We start from the raw sequence: 23,967 nt of genomic DNA on the forward strand, positions 1-23,967 counted from the left end.
GTGTGTGTGTGTGTGTGTGTGTGTGTGTGTATGTGCATATGTTTAACACTTGTTTTCTAGGGTGGGTGAAGGTGTAAATCTAATAAGATTCCTCCTTTTGCTAGAATGGATCGCATCAAAGCCAGGCAGCAAAAATACAAGAAGGGTAAAGAGAGGATGCTGAGCATGAACCAGGAGTCCTCAGAGGGGCCGGAGATTCGGAAGGTTTCTGAAGAAGATGATGAAGGTACCATTAGCTACTCCTGTACCATATTTGCATAAGGATCTGATAGACCTGCTAGTTGGACAAGTGATAAACTGTTCTTAAAAACTGCCAGCACGTAACAACATTGTTAGCTGACTATCAGTTTCAGGCTCGATTCCACCAAAAAAAAAAAAAAAATCTGTGTTATGTACTGTAACTAGGTTTAGAGAAAATGGTTCACTTTGAGGATACTTTTGGTTAACTTCAGCCTATTGGCAAAGAGCTGAAAAGAGTCAGGGGTTTATTTTGGTAAAAATCATTATCTATAAAACACAGTTTTACAAATAGGTAGCACCAACATTTTTCCAGCAATGTTTTCTGGATGCTGTTCTGGATTTTTTTCAGTCACTGAAATGTTTGTGTGCTCTTAAATGTTATTTAAAATCATGGGCACTGATAAAATCATACCTATCTGGTGCCACATTTCAAGCATTGAACTGAGATTTGCACTTACTGGATTCAAAAATTTTTGGAGCCTGAAATGTAAGGGGATTTGAGAGGAGGGAATTTTTTTCCTCTTTAAATTACAGTCAACTGTGACAGGATGTTATAAAACACAAACCCCAACTTTTTAGCTGTTTTAGAGTGGAATACTGTTTTAACTACTGCATAAATCAGAGTACTTCTGCTTAGTGGTCATGGTTTTGAATTATTTTAATATTAAATGTATTCAGTAGACCTGACATCTGATGTGCTCATGAAATTTTAGTTCTTTTGAGAGAAAATAAAAATTATTAATCAGTGTAAGAAATATGTTTCTCATTTTGTAAAATTAATATTTGAACATATTTTATTTTAGGAGATGCAGACAAAGAGAAAGCCAAGGGCAAAAAAAAGCTGTGGTGGCGGCCTTGGGTTGATCATGCTTCCAGTAGGTTTTCTCAATCCTCTTACAAATATGTGGATTTAACCCTTATATCCTTGACCAGAATGAAGGCATTCCCATAGCCTGTTTGTTTTATGCCTGATTTTGTGATTGTGACTTGATAGAAGGCTTGTTTGTTTGTTTTTTTTTCCCAAAAGTGATTTCTACTTTTCAATCTTCAAAGAATTTGACTATATTGTGAACTTCTGTGTATTGGAAGTATAGTTAGCTCATGATACTTCGAGCATTCTTAGAAAAATATCAAATCAGATAAACATGTGCTGAAAAGAATCTGTCTTAACCCCAAAGGTTGCAACTCCCTGATACTGCACAGCTCAATATATTTAACAATGTGAATGTGAAAGTTTGCCAGTGCATTCTAAGATTAGTCATAACTTCTTTTTCATAAACACATATCATACATCTTTTTTTATGGCTCATCAGTCATTTTAGTAGCAACTGTAGAAATCTGAGCACCACAGTAAGGTAGGAAGACTACTCCCAGAACTAGACTGTGTAGAGCTCAGCTCCATCTCCCTGGTGTCACTTTAATGTATTGTTGATGTCTGTTGCTTTGGTATTTCCATTTTTTTTAATGTTTACCTGAGAGCAAAAATATATCTAGCCTTGTGCACAAGATGTTATTAGCATGTGTCACTCATATAATTGGTGCATTATGATGCAATTTGTTTGTAGCCCAGCCCAGCCATAGGACAGAGTTCTTTCCTACATTATGGATTTGGTAGAGCAGGAAAGCTGAGTAGGCTGCAATCTCAAATCAGATGTCCTTCAACTGGATGTTTGTTGAATGAAATCAGACATGAACTGTTTAGTAACCTCTGAAGATGTGAAAAAAAATACTTAAATGTAGGGCACTGATCAGAGTTAAATCATAGAAACACAGGATCACAGAATGTGCTGAGTTGGAAGGAACTCATCAGGATCATCCAGTCCAGCTCCTGGACCATCCCCAAGAGTCACACCATGTGCTGACAGCATTGTCCAAATGCTTCTTGAACTCTGCCAGGCTGGTGCTGGGGCCACTTCCCTGGGGAGCCTGTTCCAGTGCCCAACCACTCTCTGGGTGAAAAACTTCTTCCTGATATCCAACCTAAACCCCCCCCAGTTCAGCTTCATGTAATTAAAAATATGAATGTCTGTATTGTGTTTGGTCATTTAGTTTAAGAGCTACTCCAAGTCATAATTTTACACATTTACATTTTGCTTCATTTACCTATGTAAATTTATTTATAAATTCAGCAGACATATATTTTATCAGAATATGGGATCTTTATTTCTATCAAGTCACAAGTAAACTGTGCCTCTATTTTTGTTTTTCTAAAGGGCACACTGCCACTTTAGAGAGACCTATCCTTTTCAAAAGCCTTGTGAAAATAAAATTCTTGTCCCATAATTTCATTAGAACAACAATGAAAAAAACAGATAAAAACTATAATTTGTGAGTTTTTTCTATAGAATTTCAAGCTACCATGACTTTGAAGGAATGGGATATGGTCTCTTGTTTATTCATCACTGGTTCTGTAGTAAGAAGAATTGCACAGAGAGATATTGACTTTGGCTTTTACTTATTTCATCCTCATTATTTAATGTTCTTAGGTGGCTAGTTGCATTTTGGTGTTTAAATATTGAGCATTCTTGAAATTATTTACTGCAATAATGCAAAGCCTTGTGGGAAACATCACAGACCCTGACCCTACAACCAGCAGTTGCCTGCCACGTGGCTTGCATCCACACTCAGTGAAACATGGCACTGAGTGGGTGTTTACAGGCATGCAGACTGGGAGTAGACTGATATTCCCCACTTATTCTTTTTGGAACACCACTGTAACTGCAGCATTCTGCACCATTCTTCATCTCAGTAAATGGGTTTGTGGGTGTATATATGCAAATACTGAAGTCACTCAAGCTTGAAGTTTTTAATTTAGATTTTATTGTTATTTTTATATCACTTGCTATAATTTTATTGTGCAGAAAGAGACCTCATTTTGTATATCATAGCAATTAAAACAGTCATGAATTTGGGTCTGAGTAGAGCAGATAAAAAGCATCAGTGAGGATTTCCTCGTTGGTGTTCACTCACAATCTCCCTTGTAGGGAGGTACGGTTCCTCCTGTGCTTGTGGATTATTTTTGAAGTCCACAAAGATCAGCAGGAGTTAGGACCACATGCTTAGATTCTCCTGGGTCACACAGTTGTGTCTGATGTAGTGCAAAAGATGGTGACTGCAGCTGTCCTGGGGAGCACTTTCCCCCTGGGCACAAGCAGATGATGGGATCATTCTTTCACCTGCATCCTCCATCTCATCCCATGAAAAGCCTGTACATCCCTTTTCTCAGTCGGAGGAAGCTACATTTTGCAGTACAAGAGGGGTCTCCCAAGTCCAGTCTGGCCATGGATTGTGTTACTAGTAGAACTTGGTCTCTTCAGGAAGCCCTGTAGGTGACTGACACGCCACTTGCTCCATTTTGATGTGTGCAAGAGTGCATTATTGCTATTCAATCATACCTCTCTCCTGAGCTGTAAAAGGAATGGAACTGCTGCACTGGAGTGCCCCCTCAGATATGCTTTAACCTAAAAAATTTGTAGGAAGATCAATGTAGTTTTATTTGCTTCCAGATCAGGCATTCCAAGCCTGACTGAGTGCTACTCTGAGCCTTTACAAAGCTGTAGTGCCATAGAGGTTTTGCCTAATGTCAGACCTTACCCAGCTGATCTGCACTGACAATTTCTGTTGCTGACTACCAGACACCATTTTATGAAAGAGAACTGCAGGCTTCTGGCTCTTAAAATACTTTCATCTGTTCAATGCATTTTAAATGGGCCTTCTTGGAAGGCTCAGCACCAAAAAAACCATTTTTTTCATCCAGGAAATTTCCAAACTTTCTCTTCACCTCAGTGCAACAATTGGAATGGCTGAAGCAGACTTTCTGTCCCTCTGCAGGGCATGCATTGATGCTAAAAATCATAAGTGGGCACATGAGGCACAAAATTCCCTCTGTGAGGGAGTTTAGATGGCAAAGTTATGACCCAAATATCAGTTCTGGAAAATTTCACAGCCTTACCCTGAGGTTTGTAAGTAGTTATATATGATGATCTGCACACATGATCTGTGCAGAATTCAAGGTATGATTGAATTACAACAACTGTTACTTTTCCAGAAACCTGTAATGATGGATAATGTTATATGAATATGTATTGCTCCATATATCCAGATTTTGTAAATTTTCATCTAAATAATTGTTCCTTCAAATATTTCAGCTTAAATGTGGCAATTAATTACCAGTTTTCACTGCTGAATGTAATGCTGTGATTTTTATTTTTCTCTTGCTCATTACCTTATTTTTATTTCTTTTGTCTCCCTTGTTTGTTCATGTAGGCCTGTTGCCATCTGTGAAACAAAAACATTGCTTCTGTTCAAGGATATAAGGCCTAGCTTAATCACTGTATATCTATGCTGTATCAAGGTTTCAGAATCTTTCTGAATCCATGGGCAAAAAATTGAAATTCATTTGCAATCACGTTAATAGAATCCAAGGGATTTGTGTTAAACAAGCCAAGGTTTTCCATTGCCTCATCAAACTAATACTATCCCATTGCCTAGTTTAAAGGATTCCCTCAGTGTTTTAAAGAGAAATTCTGTATTTTTTGTCCAGTGGTACTGTTCATATAAGTTCATTTCACCTGCTGGGCTTTATTTTACTCCCTCAAATAATCATAAGTCCCCAGTAAATTTAGATTTAATTGTCATTTTTCTCTAAAAATGTAACCTTGTAACTTGATAAACTTCAATCCTTTTCTTTGCATTTTCTTTTTATAGGGATGTTTTCCTTAGTTCTTGTATAGTTCTTATTCATGCCCAAAGCATTGCAGACTAACATCAAATAAATGGCCTGAGACCTTTTCATCTCTTGCTTCTTCTCTGTTTTCACCTCTCCTGGTTATGAATTTTTAAATGACTGACTACCTGTTCATAGGTCTTGGGGGAGTTGAGAATAGAACTTTCCAGAAAAGTTAAAAAAAATATTTTGTTTCACTTAGTGGTCAGAAGTGGAAATTATTATTTGTTTGAGACGGATAGTGAAGAGGAAGAGGAAGAGGAAAAAAAAGAAGAGGAAGAGCCTCGAAAAAAATCTGCTTTTCAGGTACTTTGTGGTAATTTGCGATCTCGTTGACACCTGGAAAAAAATGTACATTTCCCATAACACAGGCACATATGTTAAAGCTGCCAGTTCCTCTAAATTAGTCCAGAAAAGTATTGGAACTTACATTTCTTGCTAATTAAAAGTGTAAATTTGCTTTAAGCATTGCCAGATTCTTGCTGAAACTGTACTAGAGTCATATCTTCATTCACTTATGCCTGCAGATAACAAAAATACAAAAAGCAAAGGTTAAGAACCCAAGCTTTACATTTTTCTGCATTGCAATAAAGATAGTTGAGGAAGCTGACTTGCTCCTGATGCTACTGTGGAATGCCTCTGGTGGTTTTTTAATTTTGAGGAGGTGTTATCATTCCATGAAGAAATAATCCCCAAAATAAGCATGTTTTCATGGAAAAGAATACATACTTAATTTAAAAAAATATCATTGAACTTAGTGGGCCAGAGAAATATAGCCTTGGATTAGAAAGAACTTAACATTTCAAATTACAAAAGGAGGCTACATCCATTTATTTTCTTTCATTTTAAGAGCAGTGTTAATTAATATATTTGCATTTTTTAGTGCCAGACTATGGTGATGCAGGACGATATTGTAATGCTAAAAAGATATCTGAGGTTTCCTACCTGGTTTGCTCCATGTGGACTGGGTGGTGTTAGACAATATCAAATGCAGTGGCTTAAATGAAGAATGTGGGTAAAGAAGTTACTGAAATACTCCTACATCTAGGATTGCTTTTGCTTTTAATGAATAAAGTTTCACTTGTGGAAGAACTTTTTTGAAATGCTGCAGAAGTTTTTTGGGTCTATAGCTTCAAAAGCTTAATCAAGCAGATTTTTCTAGCTGAGTATTCCCATCCAGATGCAGCCTCACATCACTGCGGAATTGACGCATTGCGGAACTTTCAACCTGAGCAAGAGCAAGAAACTGCCTCCATGCTTTTCTATTCCCTAAGCCAAAATCCTTCAAACAAAGCGTCTCAGACAACATTACTGAATTACAGGAAGAAATGTTTTATTTAACTCATTAATAGCATGTGCCTTTGGTTTATATATTAGCATTGCCAGTTGGCTACATGGATTAAACTGCCTGAATGGCAATGACATGAAAAAAAATCTGACCTTAATAAAGGCAAAACAAAGCTAGATCAAAATAATGTGATAAGTAGGTTTTGTTTTGTAGTATTGCACTATTTTTTGAATATATTTTGCATTTAACTTACCTTGGGTCACAGAAATGGCTCATGGCTTTCTAGGTCATTTTTCTTTCTGGTTTTCATGCAGGTATAGAGGAAAGTTTGCATTCTTCTTTCTGCTGATTTATTAAAAAATTGGTGGCATCATTTTGTACAGATATGCTGATGCCAAGCACTGAGCTAAAGAGTTCTATACTTGAGGTCAGCAATTAACAAGATTATTTCATTTATGCTAGGATTTGTGGTTTTTGTTCATCTCAGTCCTGAAACTATTAGTTTGAGAATAGAGGATCTGTTCATTATTTCAAAACAGATGTTCTGGATAGGTGGCCTGTTCTGCAGTATGTGCAATACAAACATGCTGGATGGCTTTATACAAGCAGAGAATTGTATAAAACAGAAAATTGGTTTTCTTCAGGAAAAGTTTGTTCATCCTATGGTCATCATACTTTCTTCACCTTCCATCATGATGCATGAGGTCTTAGTAAAAATAGTAGCCAAGTGAACTTTGTTGTAGATTCTGTTAAAGAATTATTTGAATGTATGATCTTTCTTTCAGTGTAAATTGTGTTCAGTATCCCCTTCAATGGTTAACTTGGAGATTTTAAATGTTAGAGAATGCATGCAGTTAAGAGTCATATTATTGAAGGTTTATGAATGTAAATTTGTTCTTAGTATTCTAGATACAGTAATTAAAGAGATCCTATTTATTAATATTTTCTGCTTTACTACTAACTACTCTTGCTTTGTCCTTCTTTATAGAGAGCTATTGGAAAATTTGCTTCAGCCATTTTAGCCTTGCCAAAGTCTATCATTAAACTACCCAAAACTATTCTTCAGTATTTAATCAAAGCAGCAAAGGTACTTGACATTTTGCAAATGCTCAGTACGTGACTCACCCCATAGATCCTGACATAGTGTAGATATACCTCTGTCCTCGTCTGCATTTTTCCTCTTATATGGATTAATAAGAAAAAAGATGACAGCTAAAGTCTCATTCCTAGCAAATGCAATGCAACCTTTGGAGTGGTCAAATTACAAGCAAAATGGTTTGTCCATTTTTACGCATAACCCCAGAGAGAAAATGCAGACCTAAATTCTTATTTTCTTTTGATACTGATGTACAAGATGGTCACATCAAGTTGCATGTGTCTTATGGTCACGGTGGTAATTGATCTCAGGAAGCTGGTGAAAGGTTTGTTAAACACACATTCTGCTCCAAACCCCTTTTTAGTTCTCTACTTTTCTGGCCTTAATCATCACAAAAAAAGATTTGTGCATCTTCTCTCTTGCCCTGCTTGAATACATTTAGCATTTCTTAACTTTGGGCACTGCATATAATATTCCACTCCATATATGACATGATTTTTGTAAGGAGTGAATGTTACAGATTGAGTACCAGCTCCAAATTAGTATCCAAAGATACTAAATTGGAAGTTAGTGCAGTGGTAGAAATCTAAACTAATATCTACCCAGTATGCTCTTAAAATACTCCCTGTTTAGCATAGGTAGTTACATTAAACTTATATATCAAATTCCTTTTCTTAATTCTAATTTTCTACCCCCATCCAAGTCTGCCTTTTAGCTCTAATTTCTTTATTCACACTATAATTGTGGCTAGTGCACACTTTCACAGTTAAATGACAATAGAAGATGTTGGCAGTTTCTGACTCCAGTAAAGTAATGTGGTGTTAGCTCATTCAAGCATCACCATTCCCCCAGATCCCCTTCATTAGAAAACACCTGTTACAAAGCAAAGGGAAATCAGGGTCTCTGGTCCCACACATTTTCTCTTATGGTGCTTGTTTTGAACTACACGGACTTACAAAAATAAATGTACAGACTTTGAGAGATTTGGAAGAATGTCTTCTTCTCGACAGTATCAAAATAATTTCCTCTCCATAGCTGTATATATTCACAAAACAAAACAATGTATTTTTCCCTTTTAAATTAATTTAACATCAGTGTAACAGTTTTTAAAATAATACTTTAAATGTTCCAAAGTTATTTGCATAGGAAAATTCTAAAAACATAAAGAAATCAAATAGAAATTTTACCATTCTGTCCTGTGAGGGGCAATTCCAGCTTCACTGAGATATACGTGTGTTGTTGTCATCATCTGCATGTTTGTGCTGTGAATTAATTAGATAGAGCTGTTTTGTTACTGTGCTTTTTCAGCTTCTTGCCTGCATCTGTGTGCTTCCCTGCTCTGTATCTGCCAGTGGCCTGTGTTGCTTAGAAGTATAAGACAATTGAAGATAATTACCATTTCTCAATGGAAACCATTAAATGAGCAAAAGAACACCTTTTTCCCTAAAGAGCTGTAGAGAGATAAAATTACTTTAGTTTCTGTTATTGACATATATTTTATGTCACATATACTAATTTTGTTCACTTTTTTCTGTAACCTTCCTTCAAGCTCAAGCAGAGCTATTTAAAAAGTTACTTTTTAGTAACTTTTTAAACATTTTTGGGGCTTTTTTATCCACACTGCTATATCATTTATAAATATCTTGGGCCAATTCCAATGCTTTCTGCAGTCATACAGGTCAACAGACTGTTGATCTGAGTGAGTGCTGTGAGCAGGATGTTGTCCCATAAAATACCTTGGATAAATAGGTAAGTATTACTGTCTTCATTTTAAAACTGGGAAAACAGAAGCAGAAGGATTCATAAGTGACTTACCTGAAACAACATTGTTAAAATCAGGAAGCAATCTGAGGAATTCCTGAGCATCAGTTTTGGGACCGTGTATGGATAACAAATCTATGAACATTCCACTGTTTCCCTCCATACAGAGGGGGAAAAATACCTAAGCTGTGAAAAATACAGTTAGCTGTACAGGGATATCTCTACATCTCTTGATGTTTTAATTAGTGAATTGCAGCACTTTCTCTAAAAGTTTTCTTTGCTCTGCATCTTGCCTGTAATGTGATAAAGTAGAAATACAGAATTGAGAGATTCAGACAAGGTAGCTCAAATGCACAAAAAGACATTAATTCCCAAAGTTCAGAGCATAAATTTTTGTGGGTTCTAATGCAACTTGGGTCACCCACAAGTAATTTCACATTTGGCTTTACACTTACAAAAATAGCATATGAAAACTCAGAAGATCTGCGGGGAAGGTGTTTGATTTGGGATAAAAAATATTTCCTTGCCCCCACAGGTCTGAATACATTTACTCAAACGATATAGTCCTGCTTGTGGCTTATTCTATGGCTTACTCTCAGAACAATAGGAACCTTGATATAAATGAGTTTTTTTTCCTTCCAGTTTGTTTATCAAGCCTGGATAACTGACCCTAAAACAGCTCTACGACAGAGGCGCAAAGAGAAGAAAAGTTTTGGGAAAGAGAAGAGAAGGCGGAAAGGATCTGGGGATGGTAGGTAACCTTTTACACTTAAAAAACACCATATTAACTGTTGCCTGTTGTTTCTGGTAGTGAAAGGCAGATGAGGTTTAGAGGAGAAGTGCTCTCAGTGCTGGCTAGGAACTGAAAAAATTGGCTGGTGTTATTTTCCTGCACCAACCCATGGCAAGGTCAGCCATAGCCACGTCTTTCTGTTCTGCATGGCACACACTGAGGGAGGTAAAGGGGAAGATGGGATATATGTATTTTCCATGGAGTTGCAAGAAATACCCAGAACTTTTGGTGAGTAGGAAGATTCAACACATTGCAGAAAACACCAGCTATGTGAAAGCATTTGTGGGAGTACTTGCAATAGCAAAGTATAAAGATGTAAGTTTATAAAGCAAATAACCTGGTACTTAGAGCAAATCTCCAGAATATAGGAGTGTAAATTACAGGTGTTTGGCAGAGCAAGGACATTACCCTTTCACTCCCTCATATCCTAAAAGGTTTTTTCTTTCTGTCCAGGCTAGAGTTCATCAAAGTCACTCTTCTCGATGTATTCCCAGGGAAAGGTGTTGAAGAACTATTTCATGAGGGAGTTCCCAAACACCTGTAGTTCAAGTGGAGCTGTTAAAAAAAATTCCATTAAATAGCCACATATTATTCATTTTAGCCACATTTCCTATATTGTTCCCTAAAGAAGCTTGAGTTGATACATGAAGAAGAATATAAAGAAATATTTTTCACTTTCCATGTTGCAGTTACTGAGGAACCCAAATATCCACAAACCCATAAATTCAGTAGATAGCAAAAAGAAAACATACAAATGTTGATTTGGTTTTGGTGGCAGTGTAAAATCTCTCATGCCCCTGAAGAAAATACCAGTTTATAAGTGGTTTATATATCTTGATATTTTTCTCCATTTTTAAGCTAGAAAATAGAAATTCAAAAGCTTTTCTGGTCAGTATGATTGGGAGGAAAAGAGGAACCCATACAGGTTTAATCAGCTGGGCATTTGCTCTGTTTGGCATCTTTACCTGTCAGAAAGAAGGAACTTTATAAGTGGGCTTCTGCCACTGAAACTGTAGCTGCAATTATTGGGCATTAGATAGAAGGAGGATCACTTGTTTGTCCTTTATTTCTGCCTGTGATTCCCCAATACTCTTTGTCTGGCAGTCTCAATAAATACATGTGGTGTTGTCAGAACAACCCTGCTGCTTCCTGTCAGCCTGAAGGTCCCATTCAATTCCCTCAGGTTTGGTGGGCCAGAGGCAGGAAAAGATCAGAGCACTGCTCAGGTTGTCCTTTGCAGGAGATGAAGAAATGAGCTCAAGTGTGAGTCAGCAGAAGGTGAGACTGCTGAGTGTGGCTGAGGAGTGACTGAGAAAATATTTGGGTTTACACCACCAGATGATATCACTCAGCAGCCTATCTAGAAAGAAACCACTGCAAATTACAGGAGAGGGACAGTAATCCAAGAACACCTTCACTGACAGGGCTGTCCCTTCCCTTGAGTGCTTTGGAAATGGAAATTGCTTTCTGTTATGGTGGTAGGTGAGGAACCAGTCCCTACTGCTTAGTACCTGTAGCATTCTCTAGCTTGAATGGCATTCACACCAGCATTTCTGCAGATGTCACACTCACTGGTTTGCTCCTTGCTTGCAGGAGGTGGCAATGATGCAGACTGTGAGGACAGCGAGGAGGAACCCGTCAAGAAGAAATCTGATGGACCAGGTATAAAGGCAAAACAAGGGTTTCTCTGCTGTCACAACGCAGTTGTGAGCAGTGGCCTGTCACAGGGACAGCATTGCAGTGATCCACTCTGACTGATGCCATACGAGCTTCCCAACTACTATCAGATTTTCTCCTGGAAGATTTACAAGCCTTGAGCATAGGAACTTCTCATTCTGGATTATTAGCTACTGCACTCACTCTCTAAATATTTAGCAAATACACCTGCCAGCTCAGACTTGATCACTGCTGTGTGCTTACAGAACAACTTAAGCTAAGATTCTGGAGCTGACTGCACACAGCCCTGTGTTAAAATCTCCATTGATTTTGAGTGTGTTTTAGCAAGGCTAGTATAATGCTTTTCTTGGTACTTATCCATTCAACAAAGCACAGCAATCACCTCTAAAAACATTACCTGTTACTGATCTTACACGTTCTCATTCAAAATCAGACTTAGGGCAGTTCTATATAGCAGAAGAAATGCCAGCAGTTTTCAAGATCTTGCCCACATTCAATTTTTCCTACAAAGAAATTTAATAGATCATAAATCCAACCTTGGCTCCTTGCTCCTAACTGGAGTAAAAGAAGAAAACAGACTCTACTCTTAAGTAAATCTTCATCTTACCTTCAGTGAGTCATTATCATCAAAAGCTGCTTTTCTTTTCTATATAAAATTGTTTCTCACAGTTCCGGTTCAAATTGTGTCCCTGAGTGACTAACAGAGGGTAGAGACTAAAAGGATGTGGGAGGTATAATTTCTGTCTCACAAGAGCAGTGGTCTCAAATAAATGAGCTGCACTGCTATGAGAATGGGGGAGGAGAGGGAGATTTTTATTTGTAACTTACTGGCAATGCAGTTATCTGTCTTAAAACACTGAAGTAAATCACACAAATGCATCTCTAGGGATGTAGTGTTGGTGCTACACAGGACTTAGGGAAAAAGATGGAGGTTTATAATTAATTTATATTGGAAATAATAAATTTAAAGTGCTTTATATTTTTGTTGAAATACTTCAGCTGTTCCTAGGTAAAATTTGTTAAAGAAAATGACCAGAAAAATTAGCCAGTAATTGGTAATAAATCATTGGTATCATTAGTAACCTTAGATTGAATCCCATCTGACACTCTCAGGCAGAGAGAAGCTTTCTCTGCACAAAGTATGTATTTGTTTCTCTTTTTGAAGATGTTTAGATACAATTGATCCCCAAAAAATTATGTTTTAAAATTTTTGAAGAACAGCAAAGGTGCTGAACAGCTACAGTGTCATTAAAAATGTATGCTACAACACCTCCATCCCAGGGAGAAAATTACCTTTCAGATTAAACTGCAAGTGTTTGGCAGCATGGTGAGATTATGCCAGGCCAGTGGTGGTCAATAAAAAAAAAGTAAAATTAACCTGAAAGCAGTGGCTTCTCCTGAAGTCAATAGCAGAAGTTCCATATTGGAGAGGAAGAGAGTGGGTTAAAAAAGAATATGTGCTATATATTTTTGTGTATGTGTGCTGTTCTCTTTTCACCTACTCATAATATTGTCTGGAATTCAAAGGTGATGGATGGTCCTTGAAGTAGTAACAGCTTTACATTTAGTTTTTAATGGCAGGATTTCCTCTACTTCAAGACCTGCACATTGAATGAATAAAATTTAAGTGGATAGCTCATAAAAATATCTCCAATTCTAAACGATGTAGAAAAGGCCTGAAGAAAAAAGGGCATAATATTATTGAAATAATTATATGACCAGGTGGAGGGTGCTAAATGCTCTTTTCCTCAGTGCTAGCACACCAGCTCCATGGCATTGCTCAAGTAGATGGGACATAGTGCTACCTCAGCACCCACTTTACAGGAAAGTACCACTAATGAATTTTTCCCATAGTTTCTCTCTAGATAAATGTGCATGCAACAACTCTGCCTGTCCAGGCAAATCTTTTACTTTATTATAGCTTTCCTTTTGCAGTCTTTGTAAGGAGCTATGCACTCATTCTGCAGAGTTTTGCGTGCCATCTTGTGGTACAGCTAAGAAGTGGTGTTGTTGAGAGCATCATGCATGGCAGATTATTGACAGTTTTCTACTATTTCTTAGGCTGCTTAATCAATAATTTGTCTTTACACCCAGTGCTCTGGGCTTTGGAACTTATCAGGGACAACTAGCTCTGGCAGTGGCTATTGAAAATAAATTTTTTAGTATTTCATAGATTCATAGAATAATAGAATGGCTTGTGTTGGAAGGGATCTTAAAGATCATCTGGTTCCAACCCTCCTGCCATGGGCAGGGACATCTTCTGCTAGACCAGATTGTTCAGAGGCCCATCCAGCCTGGCCTTGAACACTTGCAATATTATATGAGAACTCCAGTGTGGAGTTTATGTTGTGAGTGGATAAAAAATAAGGTGAAAGTGCTGCTTTTTGGCTGAGAAATACCATTATTAATGCCAAATGATCTACTGAAATGAGAAATTAACTTGAGACAGATGTGTTGAGCAAAATAAAGCTACTATTGCTGGTATACACCCATAAGCCTTATTCATGGTTAAGTCTACTGTTTTGCCAAAATGGTGCAAGAATAAAGCTTTATAAATTATTTTTTGTCTTATTTGTGCTTGTTGATCTGAGATCATTGATGGCACAGTGCAGCCTACTTAGATAAACAGAGGCTTTTAAAGCACTAAATACAGGCAAGTGTGATTTGTAGTAATGTAAGGTTAGATTCAAAGACTGCTTAGGCAGTTTAGACGTTAAAGTTCAGCTTAGCAAGGTTCAAGCACAAAAGGCAAAGTTTGTGCAGAGAGAAACACTCACAAGTAATTAGACACTGAAGAGGTTCAGCTCAACACACTGACTGAGCACTTGTTCAGATCACAGGGCCTGGGGATATTTAATACTCTCAGGAGATGCCCAAATCCCTGGGTTTAATTTCACAGACCTGTGCATACAGTGTCCCTCTAAAATCAGGAACTGTTTATTTAACTAACAGTTGCAGGACCAAGGATTTACAGGATGGAATAGGTATTCCAGATGATAAGCCTAGGCATACAGTCAGGAAAATGGTCCAGACAGCCAAAAGGCCTCCATCTTCAAAGATTCCTCGGTGTGACAGGGTTTCACAGCCTGGATTACCATTATTAGACAATAAAAGAGAAATTCATCTAGCTCCAGACAAAAGTACAATAAAAGATACTTGTGTTCATTAATTCCCTGTTGCTTTTGCTGTCCCTTAGATAACATCATCAAGAGGATATTTAATATCTTGAAGTTTACTTGGGTCCTTTTCCTGGCAACGCTGGACAGTTTCACAGCTTGGCTTAACTCCATCTCCAGAGAGCACATCGATATCTCCACCGTGCTCAGGATCGAGCGCTGTATGCTGACCAGGGAGATTAAGAAGGTAATGCCTTCAGCCTTTTTTGTCTGCTAATACCATTTCCAGCTTGGTGAAAAATGAAAGGCTGTCTTTTCAGATCACGGCAGTGAGGAGGAAAATGATGAAAATCTCAAATACACATGCATTTTTTTAAAAGTCTGGACTTTTTTTTGCTGCTTATTATAAATCCTTAAATAATAAATTATTTGATTTATTACCTGGACACAAAACAAATTAAGGGAAAAAAATTCTTTGAGAAGTTGATGGAAGGTTTTGCCTGAAACACTTCTGTAGTATAGTGTGGTTCTGAAGGGACAGAATAGATTCAAGAAGGTCAGAAATGACTGGCATTTTAAACAGCTCCAAAATTACCTCAGTCTGCATATTTCACTTTTCTTGTAGATCAACTTGCACTGGAAGTGACTGACAAAATACAGGCATACATTTCTTCAGTGAGAATGGAGCTGTGTGATCCTTCACCAGCTAGCTGTATATTAGCAAAACCCATTATTAGCGGAGATTACTGTTGTTAGTGTAACTAGAAATGTATTTAGATCTCCCAAATGCAATAGATTATACATCTCTCATCCTTTATACCAGGTCTTTGGTAGAGCTAGAATGTAACTTGTGCCATCATTTCAGACTCAGGATGTCATAATGGCACCAACATTTACAACACAGCTTGTACACAAACATACCGAATTGAATACCTGAGTGTCAGATATTGTTCTTAAGATTTTTTTTTTTTTCACATTTTCAGTATTTTGAGTCTTGTAGTTTTGGGACATTGTAGAGGATCAGAGTTGAAGTCCTAGAAACTATTACAATTAGTAAAGGAAGTACAGACAATATTTTAGGCCACTTTTATTATGTTAGAAACAGTCCTTGCATAAGGCTTCATTGTGAGTTAGAAAAATTACCATGGAATCACTATTGGAATGAGTTGGATATGTTTCTGCCTAGGAACAGAGAATTCTCAGTTTTATTCTTATGATACACCTTTAAAATTCTGATTACAATATCACAGCCAGAAGGACTTGATTGTGTGCCCAGATCTGGTCTGACAGTTAATAAAACTATCCTTTCATGAACTTGCTTCAGAGAAAGAGAAAAGGTCTTCAGTGGTTTTTTTCATGGATTTCCATCTGTGTCCATAATTCATGAATAAATTTTGATTTGGGGACACTAATTAAAATCTAGATCAGTTTTTACATTAACTGTTCCTTCGCCTTTTTTCTATTTAAAAATTCTGCTACTGGCCACTAATAATTGTTCCTAGAGTCAGCAAAACTATCTGAAAGAGATCCATCAAAGGTTGCTGGAGTGCAGATTGAGTCATGGGTGCAGTCCACTCCTCATTCCCATGCTGAAGGATCTGCAGTCCATCCAGCAGACTTTTGGTGGCTAAATATAGCCTAAAATCAAATGGGTTGTTGCAGTTTTGCTTGAAAACCAAACTCTTTGGGCCATGGTAGGTTAAGTCAAAAACTCACTTGAACTCTGCAAAGGTGATTGCTATTTACTAGGAAAGTGTTTGCACAGTCCTTAATCTGTTACTTTCCAAATGACAGAAGAAACTGCTTCCTCAAAGAATACACCTCCCCCGGCCATGTATGTCTACCTCTACTCTCTTCCACAGGGAAATGTTCCAACACGGGAGAGCATCCATTTGTATTACCAGAACCATATGATGAAACTTTCTGAGGAGTCAGGACTAGACTCAATTGATAAAAATCCCAGTCAAGCTTCTGGTTTGCAAGCATCTGAAAGAATGGATAGTTTAGATTCAGCAGCATCTCATGACAGCATCTCCAGGTATTGATTTAATTTTATTCTGTGAAAGTCAGAGGTATCATGCAGTGGGTGTAATATTAGATATTGTCTAAGTACCGATGAACTTTCTAATCAATGTTGAATTCTTTTTGATTTGTCCATGTCATCTTAATAGTGTTACTTTTCCTTTATAGTGATGGATTCACTTGTTGGCTTAACTTCTTTTCCACTGCAAGACTACCCCACTGCTTTTAGTTTCGCCTAGAGTTAGGAGTCAATGGCATTGACATTCTGTTCCTTGTGAAAAGAAATGGAATTTAAGAGGTGCTGAGGATGCTTCTGTGATAATGGATTAGGATTTTAGGCATATAATTTGGGGAGGGATCATTCATGGTGAACATTTTGTCTTTGTAGATAGAATAAATTGTTGTCTGTTTTCCACAAATCAGAAAATGCTTTGCATTGAAAGAGATTCTGCATTTGAAAGAACAAAATCCCCTCTCATACCCACAGGGAAAAAACCATCTGAAGAGCCTGGTTTCCCAACTGCCATAATTACAGTCCAGCAGAGCTACATGTTTGTTAATCAAATACCCAAACTAGTTCAGGAAAACCACCTTCCTCATTCTTTTCTGAAAACGGATGCCGCCAAGTCCCTCACCAAAATTACTGCCTGCTCCTGCTGCTCCATACACACAGAGGCACACACATTCACTTCCCTCTCTTACAGAGGCTGTCTGTTCCCACCACGTCCCTGGAGTTCTTGCCTTCTGAAATACTGCAGAGTTTGTATAATGTGAGGGGGAGAAGGGAGGGCTTTGGAAATCCAGCTGTTTCATACTCCCTGGCCTTCTGTGAGCTGTGGCAGTATCATATTGTGTTTGATACTCCCAGCAAACTCAGAAACTTCTGTGTACATTAAATTATGCATAGCTTTCACTAATGACAAGTGGGTAGATGTCAGCAGACTGAAAATAATGAGGGGTTGTCTTCCTTTCTGATAGTATGAGAAGCAAAGGTAAAAGAGTGCCTCTGAGTATTATGCTTCAACAAAATATCCACAAATTGCTCTTCAGTGAGCACTGGCCTTTGAGAGGTTCACTCCAGTAAAAACAACAAATCTGAGCAAATCTTTCTCAGTGGCCTGTTGCCCAACTGAGCAACACCTTTGTGTTTTGTCTCAGTTTTACAGGAGTCAGATGATGTGAGAAAAATGTAAAGTCAAAATCTGTTGCCAGCTGTCTTGGATCCAATTGGATATCTGCTGGGCAAATTTCAACTCCACAAAGTTCAGTCTCACCTAAAGAATGAATTAAGTCCTGCTTTCCTTTAATAGTTTTTGGTCACCCTGTCTCTCTGTCTTCTACAGATAGAAGTTATAATTACTGTGCAATCATTAGCAGGAATTTTAACCATAAACAAAAGGAAACCAATTCCAAAATTAACCATAAAAAAGAAGAACAAATCTTCAGTGAGATGGTATCCAATGTTGAGCTCAACTTGTGGGGGTTTTTTTGGGTTTTTGTTTGTTTTTTTTAGAATCAGCATCCACTTTTCACCCTGCTTTAAGCACATTTGCACATTTAAAATCTCTTTTCAAACTCAGAGAATTCAGTGTTTCTATGGTGATGCTTTGCAACAGAAAATGTTAAATCTTTCACATGGATTTCTGTCATCTCCATTTCCTTTGAGGATGTCACAGGGTTTATAAACAAAGGAATAGCAAAAGGCAGAGTTTTGACTGATTTCTCTAATCTCAAATTATCTTTCTGGTAATGAACAATCAAATATTCTTGCACTGAGTATTATGAATTGTGGACATCTGCTATAATAATAGAGGAAGTAATAATCAGTCTGCTGATTGAATGATAATGCCATCTGTCTGTTGGGGCACTCTTGCATATCTCTTCAAGCGATTACAGAAGCGCCTATGTTGTTTTTCAGAAAGGTGAAATGTTTTAAACTTCTTATGAGTTTATTGACTGATTTTTTAATTGCCCAAACAAGAGCATGTAGCAGTTTGTATATTAAAGTAATGATTGCCAGTAAACATAGAAGTGACTAATTAAATCTAAAGCATCCCTGTGATTGTGGATCTCGGGTTGCAATGGAAAATTCTGGGAAGGGGCAGAGGGCTTCTGTTCTGTTTATCCTTTGGTTGAACTACTAAAAATTCTGTAGTGACAAAATTCTGTAGCAGACATTAGGTCCCTGAGTAAGGTGAGCAAGTCTGTGAGCACACAGGAATGCTGAAGCACAGAAGCTATTCCATTATAATAAGACATAATCCTCAGTGCTCAGATAAACACTGGATAGCCAAAGAGAAAAACCCTCCTGATCAGCTGCAGGAACTGTAAATTTTTTGTAAAGTTCAGGGCTGACCCTCATAAGTCTAATTGAGGGGTGTTGTTAGCCTGGATAAAGCTCTGAAAGGACTTATGTAGAGTGTCCTTTGTGGGTTTTTTTTTTTCTTTTAGTAGGGCTGTCATTTATTCTCAGTCATTTCTCTACTCAGTAGGAACTATGAGGTATTGATAGGGTATTTGTTTGGTTTCTCTTTAGGTATAAATACTCTCAGGTATCCTACAGGCAAAGCACATAGTTCATGTGGGCCAGGAGAAGGGACTGACACTGTTCCTTTACCAAGCTCTTTGAGGAACACCACCAGAAGCAATTGGGATCTAGCATGGCAGAGCATGTACTGCAGTTTGTTTCCACTTGACTGATGACCTGTTTATTAGGTTAAAACAACTGTGAATTTCAGTAAGATGATAGGGAACTTACTAAAACTAGTTGGCTGCCTTTCTGGGGCTTTGCCTACAATTATGTAACAGCAGCTACACACAGGTCCTAAGTCAGATTTCAGTTTATCTAAGGTTTTGTATCCAGTTCAGTTTGTATTCATTTTTGCCAATCACGAATAATATTTTCAGCTCCTCACTCTACCTTTGTGTAGACTTTTATAGGAGCTGAAGGAGGCAATGCCTGTCAGGGTGTTTAAGAGCACCACCTTTTCTCTCTGCTTCCCTCACTAGAAGGGAGAACAGGGCTTGAGGCAGGGGATACTGGAGAAGTAATTTTGCCTAGGGAGGCAGAAGGAGCAGAAGGAGAACTCCTGTTTGGGCTGGATCAAAGTCCAACTTAGGCCTGTGATTGTTAGGGATTGATTGGAATTTTTTCTTGGAGACATGGAGAATGTAGTAATACAGATAACAAACAGATAATGCCAGTCAGTAATTAGCCCATGAACAGAGAAAATACAGAAAAATATGTAATTTGCCCACTCACTAAGCTGAAAAACTCTTTGTGAGGGAAGATTTGTTTAGCAAAAACAGCAGTTATAAGCTTAAAAATTTCCTACTCACTGAGAATAAAAACATCTCTGCTATATATGTATCCCTATTTAAAATGGATATCTGATCAACTTCATATAAAACGTTTGAACTTGGGACTTTTAATGAGCATTCAATTTAAAATATGCAGTCATTGAATGATTTTAAGAAGCTAATGCTTTCAAGGTCTCCAACACAAATTTGAAAAATCACTTAGGAAGATATGCTTGGATCAAATTTATGTGATAAGCAATGACTTGTATCAACATCAGCTTTGCTCAGTGTGAATCTCTCCACTTTGTGAGTGTTCTCATTTCCTCCACATTTGGAATAATGCTCCTAAAGCACAGAATGAATGCACAGGCTGTGCTACAGGTGACAAGTCACAAACATCTCCTGATATTCGAGGATACAGTGCAGCTGCTCAGTCAGTAATTACTCTGATGATTCATTCTTCTTTTAAAACAGCTTTAAACCAAATGTTGCAGGCCCTTGTCTGGACAAATGTTTTTATCTATTGGGATTAATAGATGCTTTTCCTTTGCTTTTTCTGGGAGCAAGGTCAGAGCTGGCATGTTTGGCAGGGCAGCTGGCATATCTTTCTTCCATTGAAAATATATGAGTGGGCATGTGAACATAAAGGGCTGCTCTCCTTAAGTCCCTTGGACAGTTCCCCTTGAACTATGTCTGCATTTAAAATCCTTCAACACCTTATCATTAGGTGTTGCCCTTCAAAAGAATAAACTCACCCCTTGAGATCTAAAATGACACGTACATAAAACATCGTAGCACACAGACAGAAAGGTCACCTGCAAAACTCTATTGTCTGCCTTCTGCCATCTTCCCATATTTTAGCACCAAAGCCTCACAGATAGAACAACAGCCTGGCTGTATCCCATGTTGGTATGTGCAGAGGGAAACCTCCTCCCTCCAGAGCCCCTCAGGTTAGTAACACCAAGCTTCAGCTGAACTCCTAAGGTGCTGAATCACACCTCCAGGGCAAACCTCCTGGTCCTCTGTCATAAACCATGCACCATGCAGACAGCCCTCCAAGTTTTGTCTGGAGGGCCTTGCGTGCCTTTGTGCACACACAGAAATAATGAAGTGACTTGTAAGGGGTTTTGGCCAAGTGAACTGGTGGGACAGAGGTGCCCCTGCCATTGAGGTAGTTCTTAAGGAAAATATTTCACAATACCTTTGGTATCTTGGTGATTCTTTTCTTCTGTTCACAGGCCAAGGTATGCTTTTAGCCTCAGTCAAAAAAGCCATTCTGTCAAAAAAGATCATCAGTGAGGGTAGGCCTAAGAATAACTGCTTCTTCTCTCCACATATTTTTGCTTTTTCCTTCCCATTTTTTTAAAGTTAGTAGTTGCAGTCTGTAACTTCATGCCAGCAGATTTTTTTCCTCACTTCAAGCTAGCAAGACCAAGGGAACTGGAAAACACTGTTGCCCTTCCTTTCTGACCTCTTTCCCAATTCTCTGTACCCCTGGACAAACATCATGCTGCCAAGGAAGCAAATCCCCTGCTGCCACAGCTCGGGTGTAATACAAATGGAGTCAAAAGAAGAAAAGTAGAGTGTAAATCCTGAATTTTTGGGGTCTTTTCTTCTTTCATTCTATCTGAGAGACTCAGTCAGCTCACTGCATGTGTTAAAACATCAGACCACTCAACTCTTTTCATCAACATCCGTGTTTGTCAACCATTTTTACAGGAGAAATAATGTTTTTACCTACCATATGTCATTAATGTATTTGCTTCTTTCCTGTTGCTCTGTTAAATGCTTGTATTTAATTATATACTTTCTTTCTCATAACTCATCCAGTTCTTCTTTTCTCCAGTTTCACATGAATGCTCAATGTATTGTGTATGTCTCTGGTGTCCTGTTGTATTTGATAAGTGAAAGGAGATAAGGGTTTATTATATCTGTTCTTTATTTCAAGATGCACATGTTACCAATTTTGAAATACTTTTAAGCTGTGATTGAAACAAATGAAATCTCCTGGAAAGAATCATCAGGGCTTCCTAGTAAATATCAAAATAAAAGCCATCCCAGGCAGAGCAGGGATGCATTTACTGGCTAAGTAGCATATCCGATTTGGCTCTTTGGTTTGGAAAGAGGATTAGCCAATGTCTGACAGCTATTTTTCTATTTGTGGAGTATGAGCTTACTCAGTTTTAAGGGCTCTTTTAGGAAACTGGCTGGTACCTGTGTAAAAAGGTTCAGCACAGGATATCAATAATAAAACAGAACCTGTACAGAGGAGGTCCCTTCCCAAAACATCCTTGTTGAATCTGGAAATTTCAGGGTAAACAAACCAAATAAAGCCTGTTTGCATATGTAAGTCTGTTCCCCTGGAAAGTATGTGGAGCACTGTGTTGGTTCCATATCTGCTTGAATAGTGAATAGATGGCCTTCTACAGCCCCTATATGAAATTGACAGTGACTAACCTGTGCATAGAAATGTGTTTCCATGGTGACTCTAAACAAATCCTTATCTTCTCTCTGAACCTTTTTTTCTCTGTGTCGGTGTTTAGCTGCATGGCGAGCATATTTGTTTACTGAACCATGTGTACCGTGATACCATTTGTATTTAACACTGTCTCTGTAACTGTTTGCGCTGCTGTAGCTGCTACACTGAAGCAACCATGCTGTTCTCAAGGCAGTCAACCCTTGATGATTTAGATGGACCAGACTCTGTTCCTAAAACAAGTGAGCGCGCTCGACCTAGGCTTCGTAAAATGCAGAGCATGGATATGTCCTCCTCATCAGCTGACAGTGGCAGTATAGTGTCAAGGTGCTCAACTCATGCATGCTTTGTTCACTCCTTTACCCATACCATTATTCTGACTGCAGTGTACACAGGTCTGTGTTTGCAGACATGTGGTGTGCATGGTTACAGGAAGCTTTGCTCCCTCCTGTGTCGTGGCACAGTTCTGAGGTTCAAAGTCAGGGTCATGATCTAGGATTTATTTGCTGCTTCACTTCTTGTTCTGTTTTTTGGGGGATTTTTCCATCCTCAGTTCATGTATTTTTTTAACGTTGTTCCACATCATGCTGGGTGTATAAAAACAGGCTAAGGTCTGTATTTATTCAGCTAAAAAAGTGTCTTATTTTCAGAGTTACTGAGTCAGTGCTTGTTGTTAAATTGGAAGCTGGAAGTTTCTCAGCTAATCAGCTGTCCTAAATATGGACTGAGATGTGTAATTTTAGAAACTAAGGCACCATTGTGCCAGTTTTTCAATTTTTATTTTTCTCCATACAGGAAAGATTTTGAAATATGTTTTGATTACTTTACCATTGATTTAAAGTAAGGAATTGGAATAAAGAAAGGGAAAATAGCTATGACAAAAAAGCAAATAATATTAATATCCAGTGCAAGAGAATGAACTTTTCAGAACTGTTTGTTCATTTTTAAGCAGATAAAATCCAGGGATTTACATGACACTGGGAAGCAGTGTTTCAATAATTTAATAAATATTATTAATCTGAAAATTTATGTAATTTTGCATCATTGTTTTTCAGTTTTGAAAGTGTTTGACAAATTTTTTGAGTCAATCAGTTTTGAAATTGTGGGATTCTCTGAATTTGTACATTTTAACCAGTATGAGTGCTACTGTGAATCATCCAAACACACATCATCATAAGTGTTACATGGTCTAATGAAAACTTTGCTATAAATAACATGACCTAACATAGCCACAATAAGTTTGGAAGCAGTGTAAAAGAAAAAAAAATAAAGGAAACTTAATTTTTAATTTTGGCAGGAGATGGTAGTGCCAGATGGCTTTGCTAAGGTCATTTTAGATTATAGTTTATGTGAAGATATGACCCCTTTAATTTCATAGGAGCTATGTGAAGGCTTGTTTTGTCTCTGTTGAGATACAGGAGTATGCAGCCAACAAAGACACTGAATTGGTGCCTGTTGTCTACCTGTGGAGA

General features: G+C 37.9%; 1 protein-coding gene across 11 annotated transcripts in view; it reads left to right on the forward strand.

The window, feature by feature from the left end:
- The window catches only part of PIEZO2 (piezo type mechanosensitive ion channel component 2), a 288,110-nt gene that overhangs the window by 241,815 nt on the left and 22,328 nt on the right, over positions 1-23,967 (forward strand). For 7 of the 11 annotated variants that reach the window (XM_064433518.1, XM_064433512.1, XM_064433438.1 and 4 more), the window contains 8 exons: positions 105-226; positions 1,044-1,115; positions 5,169-5,272; positions 7,243-7,341; positions 9,754-9,862; positions 11,498-11,566; positions 14,778-14,944; positions 16,560-16,735. In XM_064433518.1, the coding sequence (XP_064289588.1) occupies positions 105-226; positions 1,044-1,115; positions 5,169-5,272; positions 7,243-7,341; positions 9,754-9,862; positions 11,498-11,566; positions 14,778-14,944; positions 16,560-16,735 (918 nt within the window). The remainder of the gene's footprint in view (positions 1-104; positions 227-1,043; positions 1,116-5,168; positions 5,273-7,242; positions 7,342-9,753; positions 9,863-11,497; positions 11,567-14,777; positions 14,945-16,559; positions 16,736-23,967) is intronic. The other 4 variants (XM_064433476.1, XM_064433487.1, XM_064433506.1 and 1 more) reach the window with 2 other exon arrangements.

The sequence above is a fragment of the Passer domesticus genome, chromosome 1, assembly GCF_036417665.1.
Source record: "Passer domesticus isolate bPasDom1 chromosome 1, bPasDom1.hap1, whole genome shotgun sequence".
NCBI classification, from domain to species: Eukaryota; Metazoa; Chordata; class Aves; order Passeriformes; family Passeridae; genus Passer; species Passer domesticus.